At 40.8% G+C, this 26699-nt stretch overlaps 1 protein-coding gene and 1 long non-coding RNA gene across 4 annotated transcripts in view; one reads left to right on the top strand and one right to left on the bottom strand.

Annotated features, from left to right (window-relative positions):
• efl1 (elongation factor like GTPase 1) overlaps nucleotides 1-26699 on the bottom strand; it is a 237538-nt gene that overhangs the window by 149553 nt on the left and 61286 nt on the right. For all 3 annotated transcript variants that reach the window (XM_033050217.1, XM_033050218.1, XM_033050219.1), the window contains exons 13-15: nucleotides 21723-21853; nucleotides 18452-18624; nucleotides 16545-16677 (exon numbers count right to left, since the gene is read on the bottom strand). In XM_033050217.1, coding sequence (XP_032906108.1) covers nucleotides 16545-16677; nucleotides 18452-18624; nucleotides 21723-21853 — 437 coding nt within the window. The remainder of the gene's footprint in view (nucleotides 1-16544; nucleotides 16678-18451; nucleotides 18625-21722; nucleotides 21854-26699) is intronic.
• LOC116991539 lies at nucleotides 6658-24761 on the top strand. The gene is made up of 3 exons (XR_004416817.1): nucleotides 6658-6669; nucleotides 19685-19690; nucleotides 24604-24761. It is a non-coding gene; the product is annotated as an uncharacterized LOC116991539 (long non-coding RNA).

Raw genomic sequence — 26699 nt, 5'->3', positions numbered from 1 at the left:
CCCCAGCGCTTTGTTTTTTGTTGTAAACCAGCATCTGCAGATCCTTGTATCTACATCCTATTGTACAAATTACTCTGCTTCTATATAGTTGACAGCAGACTCTGACGTGAGCTACTTGACTGAAACATAAAGCTCTCGTTTTCATAAGCTAAACTGCAATGAGAGCATCTCTCTTTTTATTTCTGCTACAAGAATCGATTGATGAAAGATTTTCACAGTATTTACTCCAATGTCCAGCAGATAATAATATACAGAGAGTACCAGTAATTGATGTTAATTGAAAGCAGATGCTTGCTACTTAAAGATATGATGATCTATTTGTCAACCAGTTGGCGTTTTCTTGATCAGTCCTTGATTAACATTAACTTTTGTTTTGCTTTTCTTCAATCAAAATCTCGTCCAAATATCTTAACACAGTGACCCAATGTTTTTACTTGTTTGATTTAGCCAGCTCAATTAAAATGATTTGTTTGCTTTAATAACTAATTCTACACAGTCACATAATTTGAATTGCTTTCAAAAAATGTATCTAAGACATATTAAACTTTTTTTCTAAGCCCTTAAATGATCAGGATTAGACCATGTTCCTGTTGGTAAAGCAAAACCCTTAACAAATATGTTCATAGTTTCAGGATACAACATGCCTTTCTTTGGAACAGAGAGAACAAGTTCCAACACCTGACAGTTCTGGTCATCAGAAACATGGTGGTGCAGTGGTAGAATTGCTGCCTTATGGCGCCAGAGACCCAGGCTCAAACCCGACTATGGTTGCTTATCTGTACAGAGATTGTACATTCTACCCATGACCTGCGTGGGGTTTTCCCGGGATCTCCGGTTTCCTCCAGCAAGACGTACAGATTTGTAGGTAATTTGTAAATTGTCCCTTGTGTGCATAGGATAGTGTTAACGTGCAGGGATCGCTGGACGGCATGGACTCGGTGGGCCGAAGGGCCTCTTTCCACACTGTATCTCTAAAATAAATTAAACTAAAATCAGATCATTGCCTTCACAATGTTGTCAATGCAAGAAGACAAATGTGTCCATCGAATGTTTGCATAGTGATGAATGCCTGATGCCTCTGTGAAAGTTTTAGTTTTTCACAGCAGGAGGCACTGTCAATAGTTAATGGTGTCCTGGGAAACCACTCAGCTAGCATATAAATAGTTCATGCAATCCACTGCCTTTGGCACAACGTACTGACTGCTGATGAAGATCCTCCCTACAAAGAGCTCGTCTGACATCTCACTATAATTCTAGTTTTGTTTTGTTGCACACAATGAGAATGATCTTTTGCTTTAGATGCAGACTAATCTCATGGCAAGGAGGAAAACAAGTGGGTAACTGTAACAGACTACTTAGCATTAAGCTCCAATAAATGGGCATTTACTGAGAAAAATACCATGCTGAGGGAGAAACATATATTCAGGAAGTTTCATGCATACTGTGGCATTATTTCTAAATAAACTTTATTAATCCATTATCTAGAAAGCAAACCAAAATATAGCTGTTTAAAAACTCTGCCGTTTGTGTAAATGATTAATGGTTAAATCAATATATTGTTTAATTCAGTAACTTATACACTTTGTTAAACACCATTCATAAATGATGGCGATTTATAAAATATATAAATAATACTATCAGAGACGTCCGTTAACTAACAATTGTAGAAGTTTACAGAATGACTGAATCACAGGCGGCCATGTGGGCCATACATACGCAAGAGCTGGCAACTAGTTGTGGCAGTCTCATACCCGTCCCCACACCATTGCAAACCACGTATTTTGGAATACTTGCCGAGCTTCCTGTCGAATGCCAGGATTAAAGCTGCATCCATTACTACACCTGCAGACCTGACCCACCCAAGATGCAAAACTAAATTCTTCATCCAACCTCGGATTTGTATGCCAATCACCTTCACTCCACGTCCCATAGTTGTTGAAACGTTCTGCCAATGGAATGTTTCTATTTACCTACTCTATCGGTACTATTAACAATTGCAGATTAGTTTGTAAATCTGCATTTTCCAAATCCGGGAAACAGACTCAGTGTGTTTACCAGATCTATTCCTCTCATGGTTTTGGACATGTTGAGAATACTTTGATACATTGCTCTGAGTTGTATTTACATCTCACATGTGGCTGAGTGTACAACGTAACATCGCACGGCTTGCCTTACCAAACCACATCGCAGTTCCTCTCAAGCGGCATGGTTGCAATAATATTGGCAACTGAAGGACCTGCACAACCATGTTTTGTCTTCAAAACTAATATGGGTTGCAGGATATGTGCATGAAAATTGCTGAAAGCTTTTTTTTTTTACTCCATCCATGAAATTGGGTTGAAAAATGTGTAGAAATAAATTCAGCTTAGGACTGGGAATTGGGGAATGGATCACTAGTTAGCCTAATAAGGGCAAATCAATTTTCTATATGCATTTAAGAGGTTTAAATTTTTTTTTTAAATTGGCATCACTGTTTAATGCAAATAAATTAATTTTGCAAATTACTTTAATGTTAGCTTGAAATTTTTATGGTTCAATAAATTTGAGGTTTTACTTGTTTGTATTTTGGAAAGTGAAAAATCTCCCATCCTTAATCTAAGTTTTGTGTTCAACCACTGATAAGAATGTGTTTGTGGACAATTATTCTGAATGGATTTTTAAAAACCATATGGTAAATGGAAAGGTGCACCATTTTCCATTTTCTTTCTTCAAAATAAGAAACATGTCCAGAATTTAAAAAAGGTTCTCAGACCATGCTGTCACGATTTAGGAATCAGATGAGCAGAGAGCGAGGGAGATCCCTGTAGTAGAGGGGAGATTAGAATGGTGAAGATACAGGGCAACAGTGCCACCACTTGCGTGGACCTGCAATTACAAGCAGCAAAGTGAACAAAGGAATTTAAAGCAGAAATATTGATCGCATGATCGGTGGCACAGGCATACAAAAGCCATCTTTAATACTGCTCATTAATATATTTGCAGAAGAGTAGAGTGCAATATCTTCTTAGTAATGTGGTCTGACTGAAATACTCCAGCCAACGCACTGACCAGAAATTTCAGGGTCAGTGAATTTCTGACCCAGAGATGAAACATTGTAGGGTGTAAACATTGTAAGCTTGACTATCTGCAAGTATCAGAAGGGACAATATAATACAACTGTAATTCAGATATAACTAAAACAAGGGATAAATGTACACAATATTCCTGGTATAGAAATTGAGATTCCAATGAAAATAGGTGCAGGAGTAGGCCATTCGGCCCTTTGAGCCAGCACCGCCATTCAATATGATCAAGGCGAATCATCCAAAATCAGTATCCCGTTCCTGCTTTCTCCCCATATGCCTAAATTCCGTAGGTAAACACAAAATGCTGGAGTAACTCAGTGGGTCAGGCAGCATCTCGGGAGAGAAGAAATGGGTAACATTTCGGGTCGAGACCCTTCTTTAGAACCTGACCCAACTCATGTTACCCATTCCTTCTCTCCAAAGACGCTGCCTGTCCCGCTGAGTTACTTCAGATTTTTGTGTCGATCTTCGGTGTAAACCAGCATCTGCAGTTCCTTCCTACACACTAGATATTACTGAGGATTTGGCTATAATCTTGCAATCCTTGAACCAACAGCTAGCTGAAGAGCTAAAGGACAATAAATGTTAGATCCCTTTCCAATAAGTAAAGCTTCATGTCAGTTACACATAACCCGAGACAAAATCAATTTCCGGAAGTGGCGGCGCTGTTAACAGCTGCGTCTCGCCTGCAGTCCGTCTGTCTTTACTTTTTTCTGTTATTTTTTTTGTCTTGTTTTGGTTAAGTTTTAGTTTGTTGGGTAGTGTTAGAGGGGGTGAAACATGTTCTATGTCTCTTCCTTCGGGGGAATGCGACTTTTTCGTGTCGTATCCTCCTTCTCTGCCTCCGTCTGCGCTGAGGCCTAATGGCGGAGCTGGCGGCCTCCAACCTGCGACCGACCCCGAGGTTCCGGAGGCAGAGCCAACCAGGACTTACCAACGAGAGGCTGGCCGTCTTTGGGGCTAAGGCAGCGGTGGCAGCCTGGAGCTGATGCTGCGGTTCTGGCTTTCGGCGGCAGCCTGGAGCTGATGCTGCGGGGCTCGGAGCTGAGACTGCGGGACCCGGAGCTGGGGCGGCGGCCCGGAGCGGAGACTGCGGGACCTGGAGCTGGGGCGGCGGCCCGGAGCGGAGACTGCGAGACCTGGAGCTGGGTCGGCGGCCCGGAGCTGATGCTGTGGCGGGCCGTCTCGGAGCGCAGACGGCGTTCCGGCTTTCGGTGGCGGCGACATCACCACGGAGGTCCGCTGCACTCGAGAGCGGCATCTCCGGCCTGGATCGATCGCCTCAGCGCAGAGGGAGAACAAGGAGGGAAGAGACGGAGACTAAGACTTTGCCTCCATCACAGTGAGGATGTGCTTGGTGAACTCACTGTGGTGGATGTTTAATTTGTGTTTATTGTATGTTTTGTTATTATTGATTCTGTGTATGACTGCAGGCAACATAATTTTGTTCAGACCGAAAGGTCTGAATGACAATAAAGGATCTATCTATCTATCTATCTAATTTAAGCTTGGACATAGGTAGACAAAAATGCAGGAGAAATTCAGCGGGTGAGGCAGCATCTGTGGAGTGAAGGAAATAGGCAAAGTTTCGGGTCAAGACCCTTCTTCAGACTGAAGAATTATAAGTTATGATGCTTGGCTACAAAAATGACCAAGGTACAGAATGCCTATTGTAGTAATGAACAGACTTCTCAGTCTGGAGGGAACCTTCCAACTGTGATCACTAAAGATCAGTATTGTGTAATCAGTATTGCTATAGGAATAGAAAATCACTATTTACTGATACATACCTAGAAAGTCTACAGGGAAAGCTTCAAGCATTTCAACTTACAAAATCCTGATAATTGAGAAGATAGTAAAGGGCATTGGGAGGCTATAGGCAAACTTTTCCCAGTAACAAACACAATAATGCTGTCAAACAATATTCTACATTTTGGTATTTTTCTTCTTGTACGACTTGTGTACATGTGTATGGCTGGATTATACTCATGTATAATATGATTTATCAGAGTCGTGCATTAACAAAGGCTTTTCGCTGTATCTTGGTACAGGTGACAATAGTGAACCAATGCTAGTAAAATGTAGACATATTTACAACTCCTCATTGGTTGGGTCTGTTCCAGAATATATTACAAAGATCAGCTCTAATGCATCCATATCCTTCACAATTATCTCTTCTCTTGGCTTAGGGTGCTGGCCATCATTACCAGCAGATTAGGCTCTTTAATTTCTCTATTTCTTCATCATTATTAATATTTAAACAAGATGTTCACTGCCATTAGAGCTTGGGTTCCTGAATACCTCTTGTCCATTCACTAGGTCCCAAGATCAACGCAGACCTCCTGGCTTTGTGGAACTTACAAACTCTCCCTTTAATTATTTTGATTTCCCCCTCAGTGCTCTGGTTTCCTCTAAGTCACCCCTGATAGAGTTGGGATGCAGTGGGGCCAGGGTGGAGATGGGATGCAGTGGGGCCAGGGTGGAGTTGATGGGCATGTGAGAAGGAGTGGGTTATGGGGAAATAATAGGGGAAAGGGACTGATGGTTTTGCTCTGAGAGACAGAATAGAACCAAATGTCACTCTTCCCACCTCTCCCTATTTCTGAAATCTTCAGCAGTTCTCCAAACCAGTGGGATAGTGAGGTTTTCCACAGCATGCTGAGGTCTTCTGGTTTGCCACAGCAGAGATGGCAATGCATTCATTAGGTCAGATTTTCAACTCAGGTTTTCCTCTCTAAACCTTTCTCTGTCTCAACGTTTCTTTAAATTGTTTTTGTTTAAGTCTCTTTGTCCATGTTTTTGTTGTCTTCTCTAACAATCTCTTTGCGTTTATCTTCGGTGTTGGCACACCTTCCAAAGATGAAGATTATGTTGTTGTTGCAGTGGCTGCTGCAACACATTATTTTAGGTTGAAGATAGACACAAAAAACTGGAGTAACTCAGCTGGTCAGGCAGCATCTCTGGAGAAAAAGAAAACCCGAGTCTGCAGTTCCTTCTTACACATCCTCTTAGGTTTCCTTGAAGAACAATTTCTCAGGCCTGCTCATCAAAAAATGACCAAAGTATCTGAAATTACTAGAAATTATTCAATAACTAGCAGAACTGTAAAACCTTCATTCAAGATGGATAATAATGAGATATTTAGTTGTACTAGTGAAGGTTATTAACTTCATGAGCTATCCAGCATTAAAGATTTTATGGTCTTATTTTCCTGAACTGGTAGAGTTAAAGCATTTGGTGCTCCGTTATTAGAGACGTATGCTATTTGCTCAGCCGTTTGTTTGTAGACTGCCTTGAGTCGAAAGGTAAATGCACAGTTTGGTGAATTCAGAGCAAGTGGAGCTGTTGCTGGTGGCTAGTGCTGTCTGTACGGAAGCATAAGAAAGAACAAATATAAAAGGAATACAAAACATGTGTAAGAATAACTTTTTAACGTGGTGACAAAAAGTACAGAGAAGAAACATCGTTATCAGAAACATTTCCATATCAATAGAGGTTGCAAGTCGAACTTTGGTTTCTCTTTCAAAGAGCAACATGAATGTCCTCTACCAACAAGTCTCCCAGGTAACTGTTTTGACTGAAAACAGTGCCGTGACCTGGAGGAGTCACATATGAATTTGTCTTTTGCTGATAGATGTACCCAGATTGCACAGAGTTTAATTTTGAAGCTTGTTAGGTCATCTGGTGTTCGCACTATACGGAGTAAGGAGAAATGTCTATGCATACAGCATCTCCTAGTGACCAAACCAGGAGAATTTCCCATAAAGCAGAACCACACCGAACGGCTATGGTACTTAAATACGTGAAAAAAGTGAACACACTTAAAGGAACTGAACGTATCAAATGTTTTGCATCCGAAATCTGGGGAAAAGGCTCATCCTACAAAATTAGCTTTCTTTATTAAAGGGGTTTAAACATAACTAAATCTTTGTTGAGTTTTAACATGAAAGACACTACAGAGGAAACCTGTAAAAACATCAACCATTCTATCTTGGCTTAACTACTCCAATGCATTCCTGGTTGGTCTCTCCCTCCAACCATCTGTAAACCTGGTTACGGATAACTCCGCTGTCATGTGTAAATTGCCCCAGTCCTATTCATCCATCAACCTTGCACTCACTAAGATATCTGGGACCTCAGCACAAAGATTTGGAGTTTAAAATTCTCATTGTTGTTTTTAACTCCCTTCGTGTCCAGCAATGAACTTCATCCCTAAAACACAATGAGACAACTGCTGTCCTCCAATTCTAGACCTTGGATAACTAGGAAATTAATCAATCCTTTCCTGCACCTGCAAGTTTGCAACATATAATTACTACGATCCTGAACACAGGCAATTTTACCCACCCCTCTCCCGCTCTCTCCAATATCTTCTTTAAAATATTTAAATATTTAAAACCTCCCTATTTAAGCCATATGCCTTTTGAGGTTTAATATCAAGTTTTGTCTACCAGCAGATTTATGAAGTGATTTGAGAACTCTTGCATCTTTCAAGAGCTGTGTAGATAAAAATGACATGCTTCCTACATCTGCAGCTTTTTTGATTTGCATTACATAAAAATGACTGAAATTAAATTAGCTTAGATCATTCTTGTAAAATCTACAACGGGCCAGATTGGTTGAAGTGCTTCATGTATTTTTTATGATTCAATAACTGATTTAAGGGAAGCAATTCAGTGACTTACAATTTAAGTATTAACTTTGTGACAGATAAATGTTTCTCTTTATAATATTAATTATAAATTATTTCCTTTAAGTTATATATTGTTTCATTCTCAAATTCCGGTACGCAACTCTCTTTAACACGAGTCGGGTGCTTGCAAGAATGTTAAGTTGTACTAATAACTGACGTCATTGGTTCTTAATAGACTCATTCACATGAAAGCACATTTTCACATAAGGACCAACAGTGTGGCAGAGATAGAGAAAAGCCACTGGATGAAATAAAATAGTAAAACACTAGCCAAGAAAAAGCCTCAAAAGGACAATAAGAGTGTGGACCCATATAACAGCGAATAAATAATCTTTTGCTATTCTTCTGCTTAACACAGAAATAGAAAATAGGAACAGAAGAAGGTCATTACATTCTTTCAACCTGTTCTGCCATTCAGCAGTTGACCCTTTGCCCAACACCATATTCCTACTCCTTCCTTGTTCTCGATGATAACTTTATTGTCAGGCAGCATCTGTACAGGGCTAGAAAACACAAAATGCTGGAGTAACTCAGCGGGACAGGCAGCATCTCTGGAGAGAAGGAATGGATGATGTTTCAGGTCGAGCCCCTTCTTCAGACTAGTCAGAGGAAAGTGAAACGAGAGAAATAGACAGTGATCTAGAGAGATATAGAACAAATGAATTAAATATATGCAAAAAAGTAATGATGATAAAGGAAATAGGCTATTGTTAGCCGTTTGTTGCGTGAGAACGGGATCCTGGTGTGACTTGGGTGGGGGGGGGGGGGGGGAGATAGAGGGAGAGGGAATGCAGGGGTTACTTGAAGATTGAGAAATAAATGTTTTGTTAAGAAAGAACTGCAGATGCTGGAAAAATCTAAGGTAGACAAAAATGCTGGAGAAACTCAGTGGGTTCTATGGAGAGAAGGAATAGGCAATGTTTTGGGTCCTTCTGAAGAAAGGTCTCAACCCGAAACGTCGCCTATTCCTTCTCTCCATAGAAGCTGCCTCACCCGCTGAGTTTCTCCAGCATTTTTGTCTACCTGAGAAATAAATATTCATTCATTTGTTCTATATCTCTCTTCATCACTGTCTATATCTCGTTTCCCTTTCCCCTGACTAGCCTGAAGAAGGGTCTCGACACAAAATGAAACGACACCCATTCCTTCTCTCCGGAGATTCTGCCTGTCCCTCTGAGATACTCCAGCATTTTGTGTCTATCTTCGGTTTAAACCAAAGATCTGCAGTTCCTTCCTACACATTTTGTCTGTACAGAGCTGATCTATTCCACCTTACAATCCCTTCATACCCCAAAATCATCCTAATGAATCTTTTTGAACTGCATGCAATGATAATGAATTCTTCCATAGTTAGGGGCACAAACATCTCACAATACTCTAGATGTTGCCTTGCTGGTGCCAATGCAGTAACATTTCCCTTCTAAAAATTACTTCAAGGATCCATTACATAATGTAACATTTTGCAATTAAATATTTAGAACTGGTTGACATGAGGCAGGATATTAAATATATAAATATCTTTCAATTTATGCCATAACATTTTCTGGCTAATCGAATAATGAATCTATTTTTCCTAGCACTGGCTCATTAGTATTACTTGGGTTTATCATGCTTGCGTTTCTGGCTCATTCAGTGATAAGAGCATATTGAAATTTCCATTAACAACTAATAATTTCCATTATCATTTCCCAATCTCACAAACTAGTTGCTTTCCCCCCCCCAAAGATTTGAAATAGAACTAACTTTGAATTTTATATCCTAATTGAATAAGCTTCAGGAAATGAAAACACACATTTATCACAGTTTTACACATCAAAGCAAACCTGATAATAAAAACTTCAGTGTGTTAAATTCCATCTTATCACCACACCCACCAACACGGGCACTCACACACGTTCACACACACGCGCACGCACGCGCACACATACACATGGAGAGACATACAAAGACACACAGACACACACACTCAGACACAAACACAGACACACACACACACAAACATACAAAGACACACACAAACTACATGCATACACATACACAGGATAAACATAATAAATAATCTCTAAATCGTGTAATACATGATCCTGACTACAGTCCCTGAGAGGAAAAACAATGCAGCATTTGCAGAATTCACCAGCAAATAATTACACACCTTCTTTGATCCCTAGAGTGCAGATGGGTAACCTAATACTAATACATAAATATTATTTCCTCAGTAGCAGGGTAGGTAATGTGGTGCTGGCCCATAATAAGGGCCAGATTTAACCTGTGGACTGCCCTAAGTTGGTTTATTGCGACCCAAGAGCAGTATGGTGAGCAGGAGACAAGCCGAAGTGAGGAGGTCCAATGGAACCAATTTGACTTGTGGTTTTAATTTCTATCTTTCAACTCGTGATAGGAAGCATTTGTCAGTGGGTACTAGAGGATGGCAAATCACGCTGGGCTTGGATTTCCATGTCCTACCACCTATTTGAATATGCTGACTCTATTATCGAGGCTTAGTTGTGAAGAATGGCCATTTTAAGTTAATAAATTAATGAGCTACAGTACCGTGAGTGCATGAACAAATATAGTATTCCCCAAAAGTAAAGTCTTACTGTGGTTATCCATAATGAGGGCTGAAATTAAACCGGCATGGATTGTGCTTTTAGCTAATTGAACATTTTAAGGATACAACAATACCGAATGCAATTTTGCAGTTATCAGCTTTTGCAGTTTAGATTTCTATGATATTTGAATAAAAATGAAATGTGCTTGAATATATGAAAACGACAATTAAGGTACAATGACCAGTTTAGGTGAGAAACTAAAGACAAACGTGAAGTTGCACATTTTGAGGTAATAAAAAATGAAAGGAAATTCATCCTGAACAGGAGTTTCATAGATCAAATGAAGTTGATATTTAATATTGGGAACATAATTAAAACAAAGCATAAACTAACAACATCATGAGTATTATGTATACATTTTAAATACTTAAAACAAAAGGCTATGCTTAATGTTGAAAAAGCCACAATGTTTGGTGATAATTGGAGAACAGTATAAATCGTAAACAGTCCATGACGTAGATTAAAGAACCAGAAAGAACATAATGAAGGTAGATTAGAATAAACTGAGAATACAAACATTACTCTAAAATATAAAGATTGAAAGGTAAAACAAAAGTGGAACTTTTCTGTACATACCATAATATAAAATATCTTGGAGAGAATATGAAAATCGGTTAAGTTGAATTGGATAAGTATATGACCAGGGAAAAGAGATTAGAGAAAATAACTCTATTTAATGATGTTACAATTCTTAAAGAGCTGGCATTAACATGGACTAAACCTGCCAAATAGCCTCACGCCAGGCTACAACATTCAGCTATATAGCATATGGTAAACATTGTCCGCCCTGCCTTTGTAGAGAAGCAACACATTATTCAAGAGAATTTAAGTCTCTTTTGGCACTTCTGATCCTCTCTTATTGAGCAATTGCTGCCAAAGCAGGTTTTAAGACAGCCAAACAAACACATTATAGACCCTAAAACTAGTGCCTCAAAACTGCACAGCTATTAAACCATGCAAGTTTATCACTGACCAAATACAAATAATGAATAGTTCCCGCTAAACGTAGCCTTTGAAACGGTTTGTTTATCAAAATGTAAGAGGAAAAATAATTGTACCAAAAGACGTTAATTGAAAAATAAATATACAAATATATGGTGCTTTTTCAATATTGATTAATGTTGGCTGGTCATAGGAGTGATCACCTGCGTCAAGACAATAGCCTCTCCTTCAATGTCAGCAAAACAAAGGAGCTGATCATCAAACTTCAGGAGTAGGGATGGAGGTGCCCAGTCTGTGTGAATGGTGCTGAAGAGGTCAGGAGCTTCAAGTTCCTTGGTGGCAATATCCAATCATTAGCTCTGGTCCAAACACACTGATGCTGTGGCCAAGACAGCACACAAACACCTCGACTACCTCATATGACCAAGACATTTCAGCATGGCTCCAACAACTCTTACCAATTTCTATAGATGCACCATAGAAACCATCCTGTCTGGATGCATCATAACTTGGTTTGATAATTGCTCTGCACAAGACTGCAAGAAATTGCCGAAAGTTGTGAACGCAGACCAGTGTGTCCCAGTCCTTGCCCCCCTTCCCCCTCCATGGCCTCAATCTACACTTCACATTGCCCTGGGAAAGCAGCCAGCATAATCAAGGACCAATTTCACCCTGGTCATTCCATCTTCCCCCTTCTCCTGTCGGTCAGAAAAAACATGAAAGCACGTACCCTCCGTCTCAAGAACAGTTTCTTCCCCATTGTTATTAGACTCTTGAAAGGACCTGTCAAATGCAAACAATACATTTTGGATCTTCCAATCACCCTCAGGGCGCTCTTGCACTTTAAAAAATCTGCACTTTCTCTGTAGCTGTACCACAATATTCTGGACTGTGTTTCTTTTCCATTACCTGGTGTACTCATGTATGCTATGATTTGCTTCAATAGAATGCAAAACAACATTTTTCCACTTGTTAGCACCCAACAAAAGCTTTTCATTGTATCCCAATACACACGACAATAATCAAAGACCATCAATACTGTACATCCAATACTGCAATGGGCATGTCCACCAGAGCTGGCAAACTGGCTGATAATCCAGTCAGCATCACCAAACACACTTTATCGATTACACAGAAATGACAATAAAAATAATAGAGGATGCGACCTCTTTACACCATAAGCATCCTTCAACCTTACTTTACCTGACATCAACATATTCTGTCATTCATAGAAACATAGAAATTAGGTGCAGGAGTAGGCCATTCGGCCCTTCGAGCCTGCACCGCCATTCAATATGATCATGGCTGATCATCCAACTCAGTATCCCGTACCTGCCTTCTCTCCATACCCTCTGATCCCCTTAGCCACAAGGGCCACATCTAACTCCCTCTTAAATATAGCCATTGAACTGGCCTCAACTACCCTCTGTGGCAGAGAGTTCCAGAGATTCACCACTCTCTGTGTGAAAAAAGTTCTTCTCATCTCGGTTTTAAAGGATTTCCCCCTTATCCTTAAGCTGTGACCCCTTGTCCTGGACTTCCCCAACATCGGGAACAATCTTCCTGCATCTAGCCTATCCAACCCCTTAAGAATGTTGTAAGTTTCTATAAGATCCCCTCTCAATCTCCTAAATTCTAGAGAGTATAAACCAAGTCTATCCAGTCTTTCTTCATAAGACAGTCCTGACATCCCAGGAATCAGTCTGGTGAACCTTCTCTGCACTCCCTCTATGGCAAAATATTCCTTTTCAATATTTATTTATCAGGATTCCATATATACTGGAAGTGGCGGCGCTGCCCTGGCAGCAGCGGCTCGCCTGCAGTCCGTTTGTTTTTACTTTTTTGTGTTGTTTTTTTTCGCTTTGTCTAGTTAAGTTTTTGGTTTTTAGGTTGTGTTTATGTGGGGGGGGGGGGTTGAAACGGGGCTTGCTGTCTCTCCCTTCGGGGGAATGCGTATCCCCTTTCTCTGCCTCCGTCTGCGCTGAGGCCTAATGGCGGAGCTGGCGACCTTGAGACTCCGGAGGCAGAGCCAGTCAGGACTTGCCCTGGGCTCGCTCCCGTGAGGGCGGCCTGGCGCGGGGCTGAGACTCTCCCGTGAGGGGCTGTGGCGCTCCCGTCGGGGCGGCCCAGCCCGAGGGTGGAATGGCGCTCCCGTAGGAGCGGCCCAGCTCGAGGGAGGAACGGCACTCACGCGAGGGCGATCCGGCTAGGGGCTGGAACGGTGCTCCGGTGGCTGGGACGGCGTTCTGGCGGCGGTGACCTGAGTCTGGGGTTCAGCCACGGGCCAGCGGCTGCGTCCGCTGGACTGGAGGGCGGCAGCATCGACCACCCCGGGCCGCGGTGTTTGAGCCGGCCCGTTTGTGGGGTTCGGTGAGCCGCGGGACTGTCTGTACCATCGCCCGGTGGGGTATCGCCTCAGCGCAGAGGGAGAAGAGGAGGGAAGAGACTGCAGCCCTAAGATTGTTGCCTCCACCACAGTGAGGAGGTGTTTGGAGGACTCACTGTGGTGGATGTTAATTTGTGTTTGTTGTTGTTTATTATTGTATTATTGTATGTATGACTGCAGGCACGAAATTTCGTTCAGACCGTAAGGTCTGAATGACAATAAAGGTAATTCTATTCTATTCTATTCTATTCTATTCTATTCTATTCTATTCTATACACACATCTCTGTTATTACCCCTAATTACCATACGAGGTAGTAGGTTCTTGATTCTAAATTAAGGAGTATGTCCTGAGATCCCAATGGATTTTTCAGTGAATCTTTCATATTTATATATCCTCAATTTTAGACTTAACTGCAGATGAAGTCCCTACCACCACCCAAATTAACTAATCTCGTTACTTTTTAAACTGTAATTTTCTACTTTATTTAATCTTTCATGATGGTTGCAACTTCTCAGCTTAGTTTAGTTTAGAGATACAGCGCGGAAACAGGCCCTTTGGCCCAACAAATCCGCGCAGACCGACAATCCCCGCACACTAACACTATCCTGCACACACTAGGGACAATTTACAATGAGATGGAGACCAGAGAAATGTGTAGTCCAGCCTGTGTACTAATCTGCTTTTGAAATTAAATCAGAATATACTGTAAATAATCAAGCCAGGCATTAATATTGACCTCAAATATTAATTCAAATTCACCCTCCAAAGATGCTGATGACCTGTGGGATATTTCTAGCATTCTCTTTCTGCTTCAGACTTTGGTATTGTGTTATTTGTTTCTGAGTTCTATTAAAATTGTTGTCAACCAATGTTCTCTGCGTTTTGTGCGTCAATAGAACTAGAAAAATACTTCACTTTTAAATAAATCGAATCAGACCCCAATCAAGGTAAACAAACTAGCCACTACAAGCAAGAAACAGCCACAGCTTTTTATCTATTATGATGCTGAATTGGACGGTTGTACTGAATGGAAGGCACCAAGAACTAGCATTTTAATCTGGATTATGATATAAAAAAATAAAAGCAAAATTAATCTCATCAAATATAAGACTAATTTGGGGAGGTGAAACGCAATCTCCTGCAAGAGAACCAGGAAAAGATTTGAATGGCCAATAATACAGAATATAAACATCCAAGTGCAAGACATTTGAACTGTGGAATAAGGAGTAAAGGGCCTATCCCACTTGGTGATTTTTTTCAGCGACTGCCAGCATCATTGACTGACGTATAAGGTCATCGAAAAATTTGAGGTGTCACGCGGCGTGGTGACGTGTGACGCTTTCAAGTGTCGCAACATTTATTTTGTCGCTGCTGGATTTTGAAATGTTCAAAATGTTTTGGGACATTGATATGACGCCGGCAGTCGCCGAAAAAAATCATAAAGTGGGACAGGCCCTTAAGAGACAAACTTAATGTTACTGAACTTTTAAATTACAGGCACTGAAGAAAGCAATCAATTGTAGCTTGATTTGCAAGTGCCTTTATATTCAGACACACGCAGTGTGAACCTTTTTAATTGAATAAGGAGTTCTGATTCCAGGCTGGAAAATCCAGAATAACCTGTTTATCCCTGGGACCATAAACGTCCAGGCATTCGTATGGATGTATGGTGACCACAAATTTCACGGTACCAATTGGTGCATGTGACAATAAATGTCTCTTGTCTTCCTTGGCTGCACGTTTCTTTGTGAAACATTTGCATGATCGCCTTGCAGACCAACTGTTTAAACTTGTAGGATAACACTTTATTATTGGAAGCGCCCTGACTGTAGCATTTTTGTGCTTATGTCGTGTTTCTAGTATTATAAAGTAACTTGTCTGTTGCTTTTGGTAGTACATGAAAGAAAGTCAGGAACTCATGAAGTTATTGAAAAAACTGGACTTGGTTTAAACAAATGCAAGTGTTTTTTCTTAATTGGAAAATCCTCCAGTGGTGTAGGGAAAGATTCAGTTGATTAACTCAACCGGGATTCTGTTTGGTTCCTTGTGTCAGCTGAGGGTCTTGCCCCGAGTCAAAAATGTTGTGTTCAGGTTCCACCCCAGAACAAATGCTCTATTGTCCAAGATTTCTCTATCCTGTTAGAGGTTGGGCTGGAACTCCTTGGCAATGCTAGCAGTTGTAACAGAGTCACTAGTGTTTAGCCAAGTGAACATGTGCGTTCGGGACTCAATCTCCCAAACATCAAATGTACTTTTGTTTCCGAGTGCCCATTGACTGTGCTTGGTCTACTTAACTCAACACAGTTGCTGTCTGACCTGCTATATACCACTGATGACTTAAACTCGTATTGCAGTTTCCCCATATCTACAGCATTTAAAGTTTTTATTCCATGGGAGCAATGTCCACAATCTGGAAACAAAGGCTTGCATATAGAGTGGATGTGGAGAGGACGTTTCCACCAGTGGGAGAGTCTGCGACCAGAGGCCATGTACCTTTAGAAAGGAGATGAGGAGGAATTTCTTGAGTCAGAGGATGGTGAATCTGTAGAATTCATTGCCATAGACGGCTGTGGTGACCAAGTCAATGGATATTTTTAAGGTGGAGATTGATAAGATTCTGGATTAATGAGGGTGTTGGGGGTTAAGGAAGACTGCAGGAGAATGGGGTTGAGGGGAAAATAATGGGATTTAATGGTGGAGTAGACATGATGGGCCGAATGGCCTAATTCTTCTCCTACAACTTATGACAAATGTAGACTGAAATTTTATAAGGAAAAAGTTTGCCATCCTTTTGCAAATTCTGTAAAAAAACAATATCACAGCAGATACTTAATAATAAAATCTTACCTAGCACATTGCCAACAGGTACTTCTTGTACATCTTCCAATTCTTTCCCCATTAGCACATACAAGTCCTGAACCGTACAAGAACTCAGGTGTGGAATCAATAGGTCATCATCAGGCGAATAATTTTCAGGCAACTGAACAGAAAAATATCAATGAACACAAATGAGCAATCCACCTTCTGTAAAGCAGACCACTGCATACATTCGGGATAAAATACATCTATTGATAATGATAAATATAAATTCATACCATGTTAATGAAATCACATTACATAATCTTACAGCTGTCAAATAACATATATTAATTCTATATTTTTTTGCAACACAAGACATAGGAGCAGAATTAGGCCACTGCCCATCGAGTCTACTCTGCCAACACAGGAGGCCACCATCGAAGGGCCGAATGGCCTCATCCTGCACCTATTTTCTATGTTTCTATGACCCAAAACATCACCTAACCTTTGCTCCATATATGCTGCCTCACCCGCTGAGTTTCTCCAGCATTTTTGTCAGCCTTGATCTGACTGGCAAGACGACTATTGCTGTTGTGTTTGCCTTATGGTCGACTACTTACATGAATCATTTGTTTTGTTCCATGTCGATATTGTGGTAGCAAAATGAGAAATGTCTCATGAAGCAAATGGAAGTGCACTTTTAACATGTTATTTATAGAGAAACAAAAAGTTGTGTTTTCAGAAATGTACGTTTTGGAAAAAATCCGTGCATATAAATATAATTATGGAAACGACTTGCACAAGTATTTGGCACAAAATCTTGTAACGAGATGCATGTTCAATAATATAATTAATAATATTCCTCACCTGCCTGAGGATGTGTTACAATTACAACGTCTAAAAGACATTTGGACAGGCACATGGAAGGATTTAGTGGGAAATGGGCCAAATGCAGGCAAATGGGATTAGTTCAGGTAGAGATCTTGGTTGGAATGAGCAAATTGGTCTGCAGGGCCTGTTTCCACAGTGTATAAATCCTTGTTTATTTCTGCTGAATATGTTGTATCTTACCAGAACATAGGAGCACAAGAAACATACGAACACAAGGCCAACTGTCCCTTCACCCTGCTCTACTGATCATCCACTAATAGGCCAGAGTACCCATACCAATTCCTTGTGTGCCTCACAGACCTCCACACACTGGAGCAGGTTAAGAGAAGAGAATACTTTGAGATGTTAAGATGACATTAAAAAGCCTCATGTTTGGCTTCTTATAACATAACCTCAACATCTGGCACATAACCCTGCATTCATTAATGAAAGCACATGGAGCATCTCAAGAAAAACATATTGCAATTTCTAAAATGAAAGGGTTTTGTGGTTTTAGAATGTTTTTCTCCATTTCTACAAGAACAACATTTAATAGAGCTATTGCGTTGCCTATTTCCTTCGCTCCATAGATGCTGCTGCACCCGCTGAGTTTCTCCAGCTTTTTTGTGTACCTTTAATAGAGCTATCATGGCATGCTTATGTGGATTGATACAATAACTAATAGGTGATGCATTGCCCTTAGAAAAGCTTCACAAGGATACAAAATCAATGGAGGAGGCCATTTAGCCCATCATATCCGTGCCAGTCTAAGTCAATAGATTAACCTTAACCACGACTCTATCAATAGGCCCATTAACCTGCTGGCACTCATTCATGAAGCATGTTTCGATATTGTGAGGGCTTTTGCCTCTATCGTACTTTTGGGCAGTGCGATTTTGTGCATTAAGAGTTTCCTCCTTTAACCCTCTCCTGCTGCATTTTACAATAAAGGGTAACTCAATCCTGTTTCAAACATTAAAATTACTGAGCAGCATTACACCGACACAGTATTCTGAATCACTTTAAACAGAACTTTTGGATATCAGGGAGCTAATCCTCCAGGATTGAAAAGCAAGCATACGCACCTTGGCTAAAGCATCCGAAGGATTGTATTTTGGGCTCAGCACAAACAATTTCTGTCCTCTGCGGACTGTTCCACTATAAACCCTGGCAAATGCAATGAAGTGGTCTTTCTGTTCACTTTTCTGTTGGGAAGCATTCAAGGCCGCCTGCTCCATCTGGCTTGGTACCTGGTCACCTTAAGAGGAATGAAAAATGAAGATGTACGGTTATCTAAATCCCCTGTCCTCCGATAATAACAAATGTAAACATTATGAAATATAAATTGTGGGGGGGGGGGGGACAAACATTCTAAAATGTAACCACGATTAATTATCACGACAAATATATTGCTTCAGTGATTTTTCAAATGAAGCAGATTTACACATTAATTTATACCACATTATATGATATGCCTAAGATAAGTCTTTCCAATAGACTGGCTAAACAAAAAGTAACGAATAAAGTAAAAAATTGTTAAAGTAACCCAGTACTGTATATTTTGCTGATCACTTACCATTTAATTTTGCATACGGTCACATTGCAGTTACTCAACACCAGCATTGCAAGCACCTGTTGTACCAACATCAGTCAACTCAATCACCAGCAGTTTAACAAAGTTAATTCCTCCCCTCAGCTTAGTTCAATTTACTTTATTGTCGCGTACCAAGGTAGTCAGTGGAAAGACTAGACATGATTCCAACCTCTTGGAGCTCTTGTTCCAACTTTACAGAAACTCATTATCAGACAATGCACATAAAGTATTATTTTGCAAACAGTACTCCATTCAATTTAGAGACAAATGTAGCATAAAGAAAAGTAGTCTAAGGTTTTGCAGGTAAGCGTGTAAACTGCCAGTTAATTACATAAACTATTACAGCTTGTATTGTTCGTCAATACAGGCATGGATGAAATTCAGGATCAATTGTCTGTTCCCTAATGAATATTGTTCTATTTTACAGATTACAATAATGCCTACACTTCAGCTAATATGCTTTGCAACTTTCTGCAAGAGACACAATATAAATGTAAGTTTCTTATTAAATCTGGCAGCAATGCATGATTTATTTTCAACAACAGGCTGCAACATCCCAATCATTCAGTAGTAACCTACAAATTGAAGATGGACACTAAAAGCTGGAGTAACTCAGCAGGACAGGCAGAATCTCTGGAGAACGAATGGGCGAGGTTTTGGGTCGAGACTCTTCTTCAGATTGAACCTACAAATTGAACTGTGTGAATAATTCAGCTCTCAAAAGTTAAATGTACATTGAATATATTTTGGGCTAGAATTTTTTTGTTTTAACAAAAGAAAACAAAATTGCCCGAATAGTCGATGATTAATGACATCCACGCAGTAAGCGTTCTCCTTTCAGAATATGTCGGAGTTCCATCACCCCGGCAAGTGGGCCTCAACATCGGGCCGCCCGTAGCGGCGACTGCGGAGGGCTCGGAGAGACCCCGACCACGGGTGAACATTGAGGAACATTAGAGGAAGAGACTGACTTTGGTGCCTTCCCTCACAGTGGGAAAATTTGATTCTGCTGTGTGGGGATGTTTTTATGTTGAATTCTATCGTGTGTTGTGTTCTTTATTTTTATTGTATGGCTGTATGGTAATCTCATTTCACTGTGCCATCTGGCACATGTGACAAATAAATGTATCTTGTATCTTGTACAAAGACCTCTCCAAAGGCAAATATGAAGTGCTGACCAAGTCCCTTTGTGATGTGTAGGTCTGTTGTGTAATGGTGGCAAAAAGAGGTGGAGAGAGAGTGACGTGAACACTGACTCAAGCAAAGAAACCCCTTTGTCAGATGGTTCGCAATAAAACTCGCAACAAGAATGCTGCCGCTTTGCCAGCAATTTTTGAAAATGATTTGCAGTGTTTTGCATGGCAAACAATAATAAACCAAAGTGCTGTTACTATTGATAAAAGCCCTATGATGCCTGATTAACAAACTGAAACTTTCTTTTTATTTTCCGTGACAAGAATTATAGTGGGAGGAATAGAGTGCAGGGATGCAAATACCCATCTTCAGCACGGGAAACATTTTTTAAACGACCTACATATTGCATATGTAGAGACTGAAAGGTGATGTAACTCTCGACTGAAGTCTTTTAATTGTTGAAATTGCCTATTCTGCTGAAAACCAACACCTAAAAAACATCTTGCCCCAAACTGAAATCAAAATAAAGCACAAAAATGTCAAGCTGTAAATATGGGGAAGAAGCGCCCGAGGCAATTCAAAATAATTAAATAATCACGCAGTCAATGCATGGTCATTGGGGTTGAGTAGCAAAGTGCTAGTGTAACAAAGCAGAGATCAAGGAGACAACTGGAAACATTAATACAGTTCTGTGGTCTATGTCAATTGTCAGAGCTGTCCTCATCAGCCCATTTCCCCACTTAGTTCCCCATGTCCTGTTCACACACTTGCCCAATAACACAACATAAAGGGTAACCTGTAAGCAAACTGAGATGAGGAGCAAGTAGGACCCTTTCATTTAAATGCTTAAGAAAGAACTGCAGATGCTGGAAAAATCGAAGGTAGACAAAAATGCTGGAGAAACTCAGCGGGTGAGGCAGCAACTATGGACAGAAGGAATAGGCGACGTTTCGGGTCGAGTCTGAAGAAGGGTCTCGACCCGATACGTCGCCTATTCCTTCTCTCCATAGATGCTGCCTCACCCGCTGAGTTTCTCCAGCATTTTTGTCTACCTTTCACTTAAAAGCATCAGCGAACAAGATACATTTTTGCCACAACCCGGCACGTTTTATTTGTGACCTTGTGGATTTCCACTGGGTGCCCTGGTTTCATCCCACATCAAAAATAAGTATTGGACCACATAGTTAATTGGCTGCTGTGCATTACCCCTCGAGTAGTTGTCTGACTGAAGAATTATCCGAGGGTTGCAGGGTATATGAGAGAAGAGGTTAGAGGGGTAATGGGCAGATGGGGTCGCTCTGACAACTAACACAGATCCAATGGAACAAATGGCCTTGCAATCTGTCATAAAGAAATATTAAAATATCGTGTTCATCATAAACCTCAATTTCCTTTGATAATGTGCACAACTTGCCAGGCACCTACGTGATTATAAACATATTAAAGATGCTGACAACTATGTTTCTGACCCCAACCCTAACCTAATCAATCAACATCCCCCTTTGCACGATTTTCATGAGGCAAAAGAAACCCCCTAAAAATCACCAAAGGTCTGTTATTAAAATTTCCCATCATGAGAAAACGATGATCTTTTATTTCCTACAGCTTAAACACCAGTGAGACCTCACCTCTCGTGCTTGCATTGGCTGCAGGGATCTCGGAGTTTTCTCCCATCTGCTTTCCCTGATTGGCAAGTTTCTCAGCAAGTCTCGTCCTGGCCTGCTCCCGTCTCTGAACTATTTCTTCCCGAGTCAAGGGCCTTCAAAATAAGCACAGAGAAAGCAATAATTTACATAAGATTCATCTAATGTCTTTTATTAAGTAACTACTATGGACTTTGGGTTTTTGCACTAGTATTGATATTAATTTGTTGAAGGTAGACAAAAACGCTGGAGAAACTCAGCGGGTGAGGCAGCATCTATGGAGCGAAGGAAATAGGCAACGTTTCGGGTCGAGACCCTTAAGTCTGAAGAAGGGTTTTGACCCGAATCGTTGCCTATTTCCTTAAAACAACACAAGCTCATTAGTTAAACTAATTCCTCCTAAACCGGCTTGCATGTTTGGTGAAAATGTGTAATGTTCATGTCAACAAGGTACTTTAGCACATAGTAGACAACAAATACTGGGAGTAGGCAAACATGGAGTTCAACAAGCAGAACACTTGACAACAGGCTAGGTCAACACATAGGAAGTCCAGGGCCAGCGGAGAGTTCAGCTGCGCCAGTTAAACAATATTTGTTTTAAGTTGGAAAACGATGTGTAGTTACCTCAAATAACTTTACATGGAAAGTAAATCAACAGCCAAAACAGGATGATCAAAAGTTTCAAAAGGAACAAATATCTGAATTTATACCATTGACTTTACAGTCTTAACACAATACATTAATCTAATTTGGAGACAAAAAGAAAATGATGTGAATTGTGGAAATCTATGGACATGAAAACAGAAATTGCTGGGTACATTCAGCAGCTTAGACAGCACTTGTGGACAGATAAAGGATTGGGCTCGTCAATAGATCATTAACCTTAAATATCAAGACTGTTTTGCTCTACATTGCTGCTGCCTGACCTGCTCTTTGCAGAGCATTCTGTTTTGAATGCTAACCTGAATCTAAACAGCTTTTTGCCTTTGTTCACAAGATGATGGCCAAGTCGTTATGAACCGCCCAGTGCTTTACTAATTTCAATATATACTTTATAAATAAAAATAAATAAAATGTATATAAAACAGCACATTTAAATCAATGCTTTCATCACCATTAGTTAACATCACCACCCCATCTATACAATATTTAAAAAACATTTGGACAGGTACATGGACAGGAAAGGTCTAGAGGGAATATGTAAGAAGAAACTGCAGATGCTCGTTTAAACCGAAGATAGACACAAAAAGCTGGAGTAACTCAGCGGGACAGGCAGCATCGCTGGAGAAAAGGAATAGGTGACATTTTGGGTCGCGATCCTTCTTTAGAGGGATATGGGCCAAATGCAGGCATGTGGGATTAGCTTTGATGGGGCATCTCGATCTGCACGGGCAAGTTGGGCCGAAGGGCCTATTTCCACACTGTGTGACTTTATGATTCTATGACCATCAAATATTATTTACATAAAGTCTCTATGCAAAGTTTATAGTTTAAACACAGATTTTAATTCACGAGTGTCATACCACCCATCCCCAATGGCTTGCCACACCATTTGAGAAGACAATTAAGAGTGAACCACAATGTTGTAGGCATGTGGTCATATATAGGTAGAAGAGACAGAGGTGGCACATTTCTTTCTCTGGTAGATACAGGTATTCCTTGATTTACTAATGGATTGCATTCTGAAAAAAGTTTTGTTGAGCAAAAACTCAATGATTCAAAAAGCCTGCTACTGTATTATGATAATTTGGTACAGAGCATTCACATCAATATCATCACCACCCTAACATTGCGGTGAGAGAGCAGAGACGGATATGATCACGTCTTTGGGTTACTTTACCTTAAAGTGGAGTGAAGAGAAACTATGTTTTTGGTGGGAACAGAGGAATTATAAATTCATGTCGAAGCTTCAGGAGATATTTGTCTTACCAATTTAAACAGACTGAACAAGGACTTGTGCAGTGCACAACAGCAGCCTAATGCACGCAGGGCAGCTTGACAGCATTGCAAACACAGAAGAGCATTATGAGCTTGTCCCACTTAGGCACAATTTACTCGGTGTAAAAGTAAGAGCTGAGTGTGCAGCACCTATACATAAAGTACTACGTGACTGAATTGCTAGTTTTTGGTGTACTAAAGAAATGGCGAAATGTTGTAAGATTTGAAATACAGTATAAACTTGTTGGCAATTTTATCTGTAAATTCTACTTCTAAAACAATGTTCATTGATAATAGACCAAAGTACACAGTGATATAACGCTGGCAATAGCTCCTCAAGAATTGTCCGTTTACAAACACCCCACATCTTTTTCTGAGAAAAATTCTAAATTAATTTATCCATGGAATCAGGTGGTGCCTTGAGCCGGCAGTCTCGCCAGCAACTGTTCATCCTTTCCACTTTGTTTTTGTTTTTAGTATGTCGAAAAGTGTGTTTTAGTGTGGGGGGGTGGGGGCGGGAATTGAGGGAAACTTTTTTTAGTCACTTACCTCGGTGGAATGCGACTTTTCTGCTAGTTGCATTTGGCCCTCCCTCGCGGCCTAACAGCTTGGATTGGTGCGGTCTTTCCCAGAGTCGGGTCCAGAGCTTCAGTAGCAGACGCAGCGCGTACTTTCCATCGCGGAGCCGGGCGACCCCTTGCCGGGGGTTGCCAGAAGAAGTGCTCCGACCGCCGGGCTGCGGCCTATTACATACTGAAGCCGCGGTCAGCGGACCTTCTAGCCGTAGGCGCGGTGTTGACTTTCCATCGCGAAGCCTGGGATCCCTTGCCGGGGATCGCTGGAGAAGAGCTCCGACCGTCGGCCTGCGGCCTATAACATCGTGAAGCCCCGGTCTCCGGTAGGAAGCGGCCGATTCGGGACCTTCAAGCCGCAGAGTGTCCGTCCGTCCCGGCTTCGGAGTTTCAAGCATCCCGACGAGAGAGCCTGTACATCGGGACATCCGTAGCGGCGACTGCGGAGGGTTCATGGCCCCAACCACGGATGAACAAAGGAGGAGGACTGACAAAGTTATTGCCTTCCACCACAGTGAAGAATGTTGATTCCACTGTGCTGGATGTTCATGTTATATTCTATAGTGTATTGTGCTCTTTTGTTTGTATGGCTGCATTGTAAATCAAATTCCACTGTACCTTAAGTGGCATATGTGGCAATAAATGTGAACCTGAACTTGAACTTGAGGTATGTTTCACCTTGTCAAAGAATACCTGCCTGCACCGAGCTTGCAACCTCTATCCTTTTACACAATTTTCACTACGATCTTCACATGATATGCTAATTTAAAACTGTAGGCTTTCATTAAATGCCTGCCTTATCCATCATGAAAATTGCCATTAAAATTGAGAATAGACAATGGAGAATAAAGTTATTTAAGGTTAATTATTTTACAGGAAATGCCATTCTGACCGTTTAATTCCACACTGAGTCTTCTACCCAGATGTCTCAACTTTATAGCAGTGACCAAATCCCATGGGGTTGAAGTCACTCAACATAAGGAGGGAAAATGTAGTCTTTAATGACAATTTAGAACAAAACATTTCAAAGTTATATTGTTTGGCATCTAAGGATATCTGAACAATCAGAATGTCCTTAATTCCAAATGCAGATGTATTGAACTTCCTGGCCGAATTGAACATTGGTAATTTATGTGTGGTGATCCAATGTTGGAGTCCAGCAAAAGAGCACTAATTTACTAAACAATTCAGGCCTGGAACTCAACAGCAAGCCTATTCATTCAGAAGAAAAGAAACAGCTGCACCAAGGAACGGCAAATATATGATAAATATTTTTTTGAATTAACTTTCTTTTAATCTTTCCAACTGTTAAAAAATGCTTTCAATTGCTGCAAGTGATTTATTACTTGGTATGCTTTTAATTTTAAACAAATACATATTTAATTATTTTAAGTGTTTTTGCAAAGCCACCAAACAACTTGACAGCTTTCACAGTTGGGAAGTCCGGACGGAGGTGGACATATCACCGAGGCTCGACGGCCTCCACCCAAGGGTCTGAAAATAAGTGGCTACAGAGTTTGGCTGAAAGTTGCCCATTCTTGTTGAATTCCACGGGGGAGCCAGAAGACTGGAAAACAACCAACATGAAACCCTTTTTCAAAAAGGAAGGACGACAGATGGTGGGGAACAATAGACCAGTTAGCTTGACTATTCTTGGCAAGATCAATTGATCTTGTAGGTAGACACAAATGCTGGAGAAACTCAGCGGGTGAGGCAGCATCTATGGAGCGAAGGAAATAGGCAACGTTTCGGGTCGAGGCCCTTCTTCAGACTCTTGTAGGGTCAGCAGTCAACAAAGAAATAGCTAATAATTTAGAGGAGATTAATTTCATCACCCCTGGTCAACATGGTTGTATGAAAAGTTAAGGTTTATTTGGTTACGTGTACTGAAGTACAGTGAAAAGCTTTGTTTTGCACGCTATCCAATCAGATCAGATAATACCATACACAAATACAATCAAGTCAAACTCAAGTACAATAGGTGGAGCAAAGGGGAAGGTACAGAGTGTAGAATATAGTTCCCAGCATTGTAGTTCCCTGGACAAGTCTAATGTCCGCAATCGGGTAGAGGTGAAGCGGACATACCCGAGCTTAAATCAAAATAATGTTTGATAAATTTGCATGAATTATTTGGGCATGTAATGGGGAATGTTCACAAGGGTGACAGGGAGGACCTGTGGGTTTACAGTTAGATTTCCCAAAGGCACTTGACAAGGTGCATAAATTAAGAGCTCAGAAAAAGTGTGTTAGCATGGATGGAAAACTGGAGATATTAATAAAAGGAATAAATGTGTCATTTCAGCTTGGAGAGATGTAACCAGTAGATTGCCCAGGGATTGGTTCTTGGCCTTCAACTGTTTACGACTTACATTCACAATGTGAAGGAAATGAAAGATTTCCAAATTTGTAACTGGATGAAAGGGCGTGTTGTGTTGAGGACGTTATGATTCAG

The sequence above is a fragment of the Amblyraja radiata genome, chromosome 34 (genome assembly GCF_010909765.2).
Source record: "Amblyraja radiata isolate CabotCenter1 chromosome 34, sAmbRad1.1.pri, whole genome shotgun sequence".
NCBI classification, from domain to species: domain Eukaryota; kingdom Metazoa; phylum Chordata; class Chondrichthyes; order Rajiformes; family Rajidae; genus Amblyraja; species Amblyraja radiata.
Note: the sequence above shows the minus strand (reverse complement) of the source record. Positions and strands in the feature narration are given on the sequence as shown.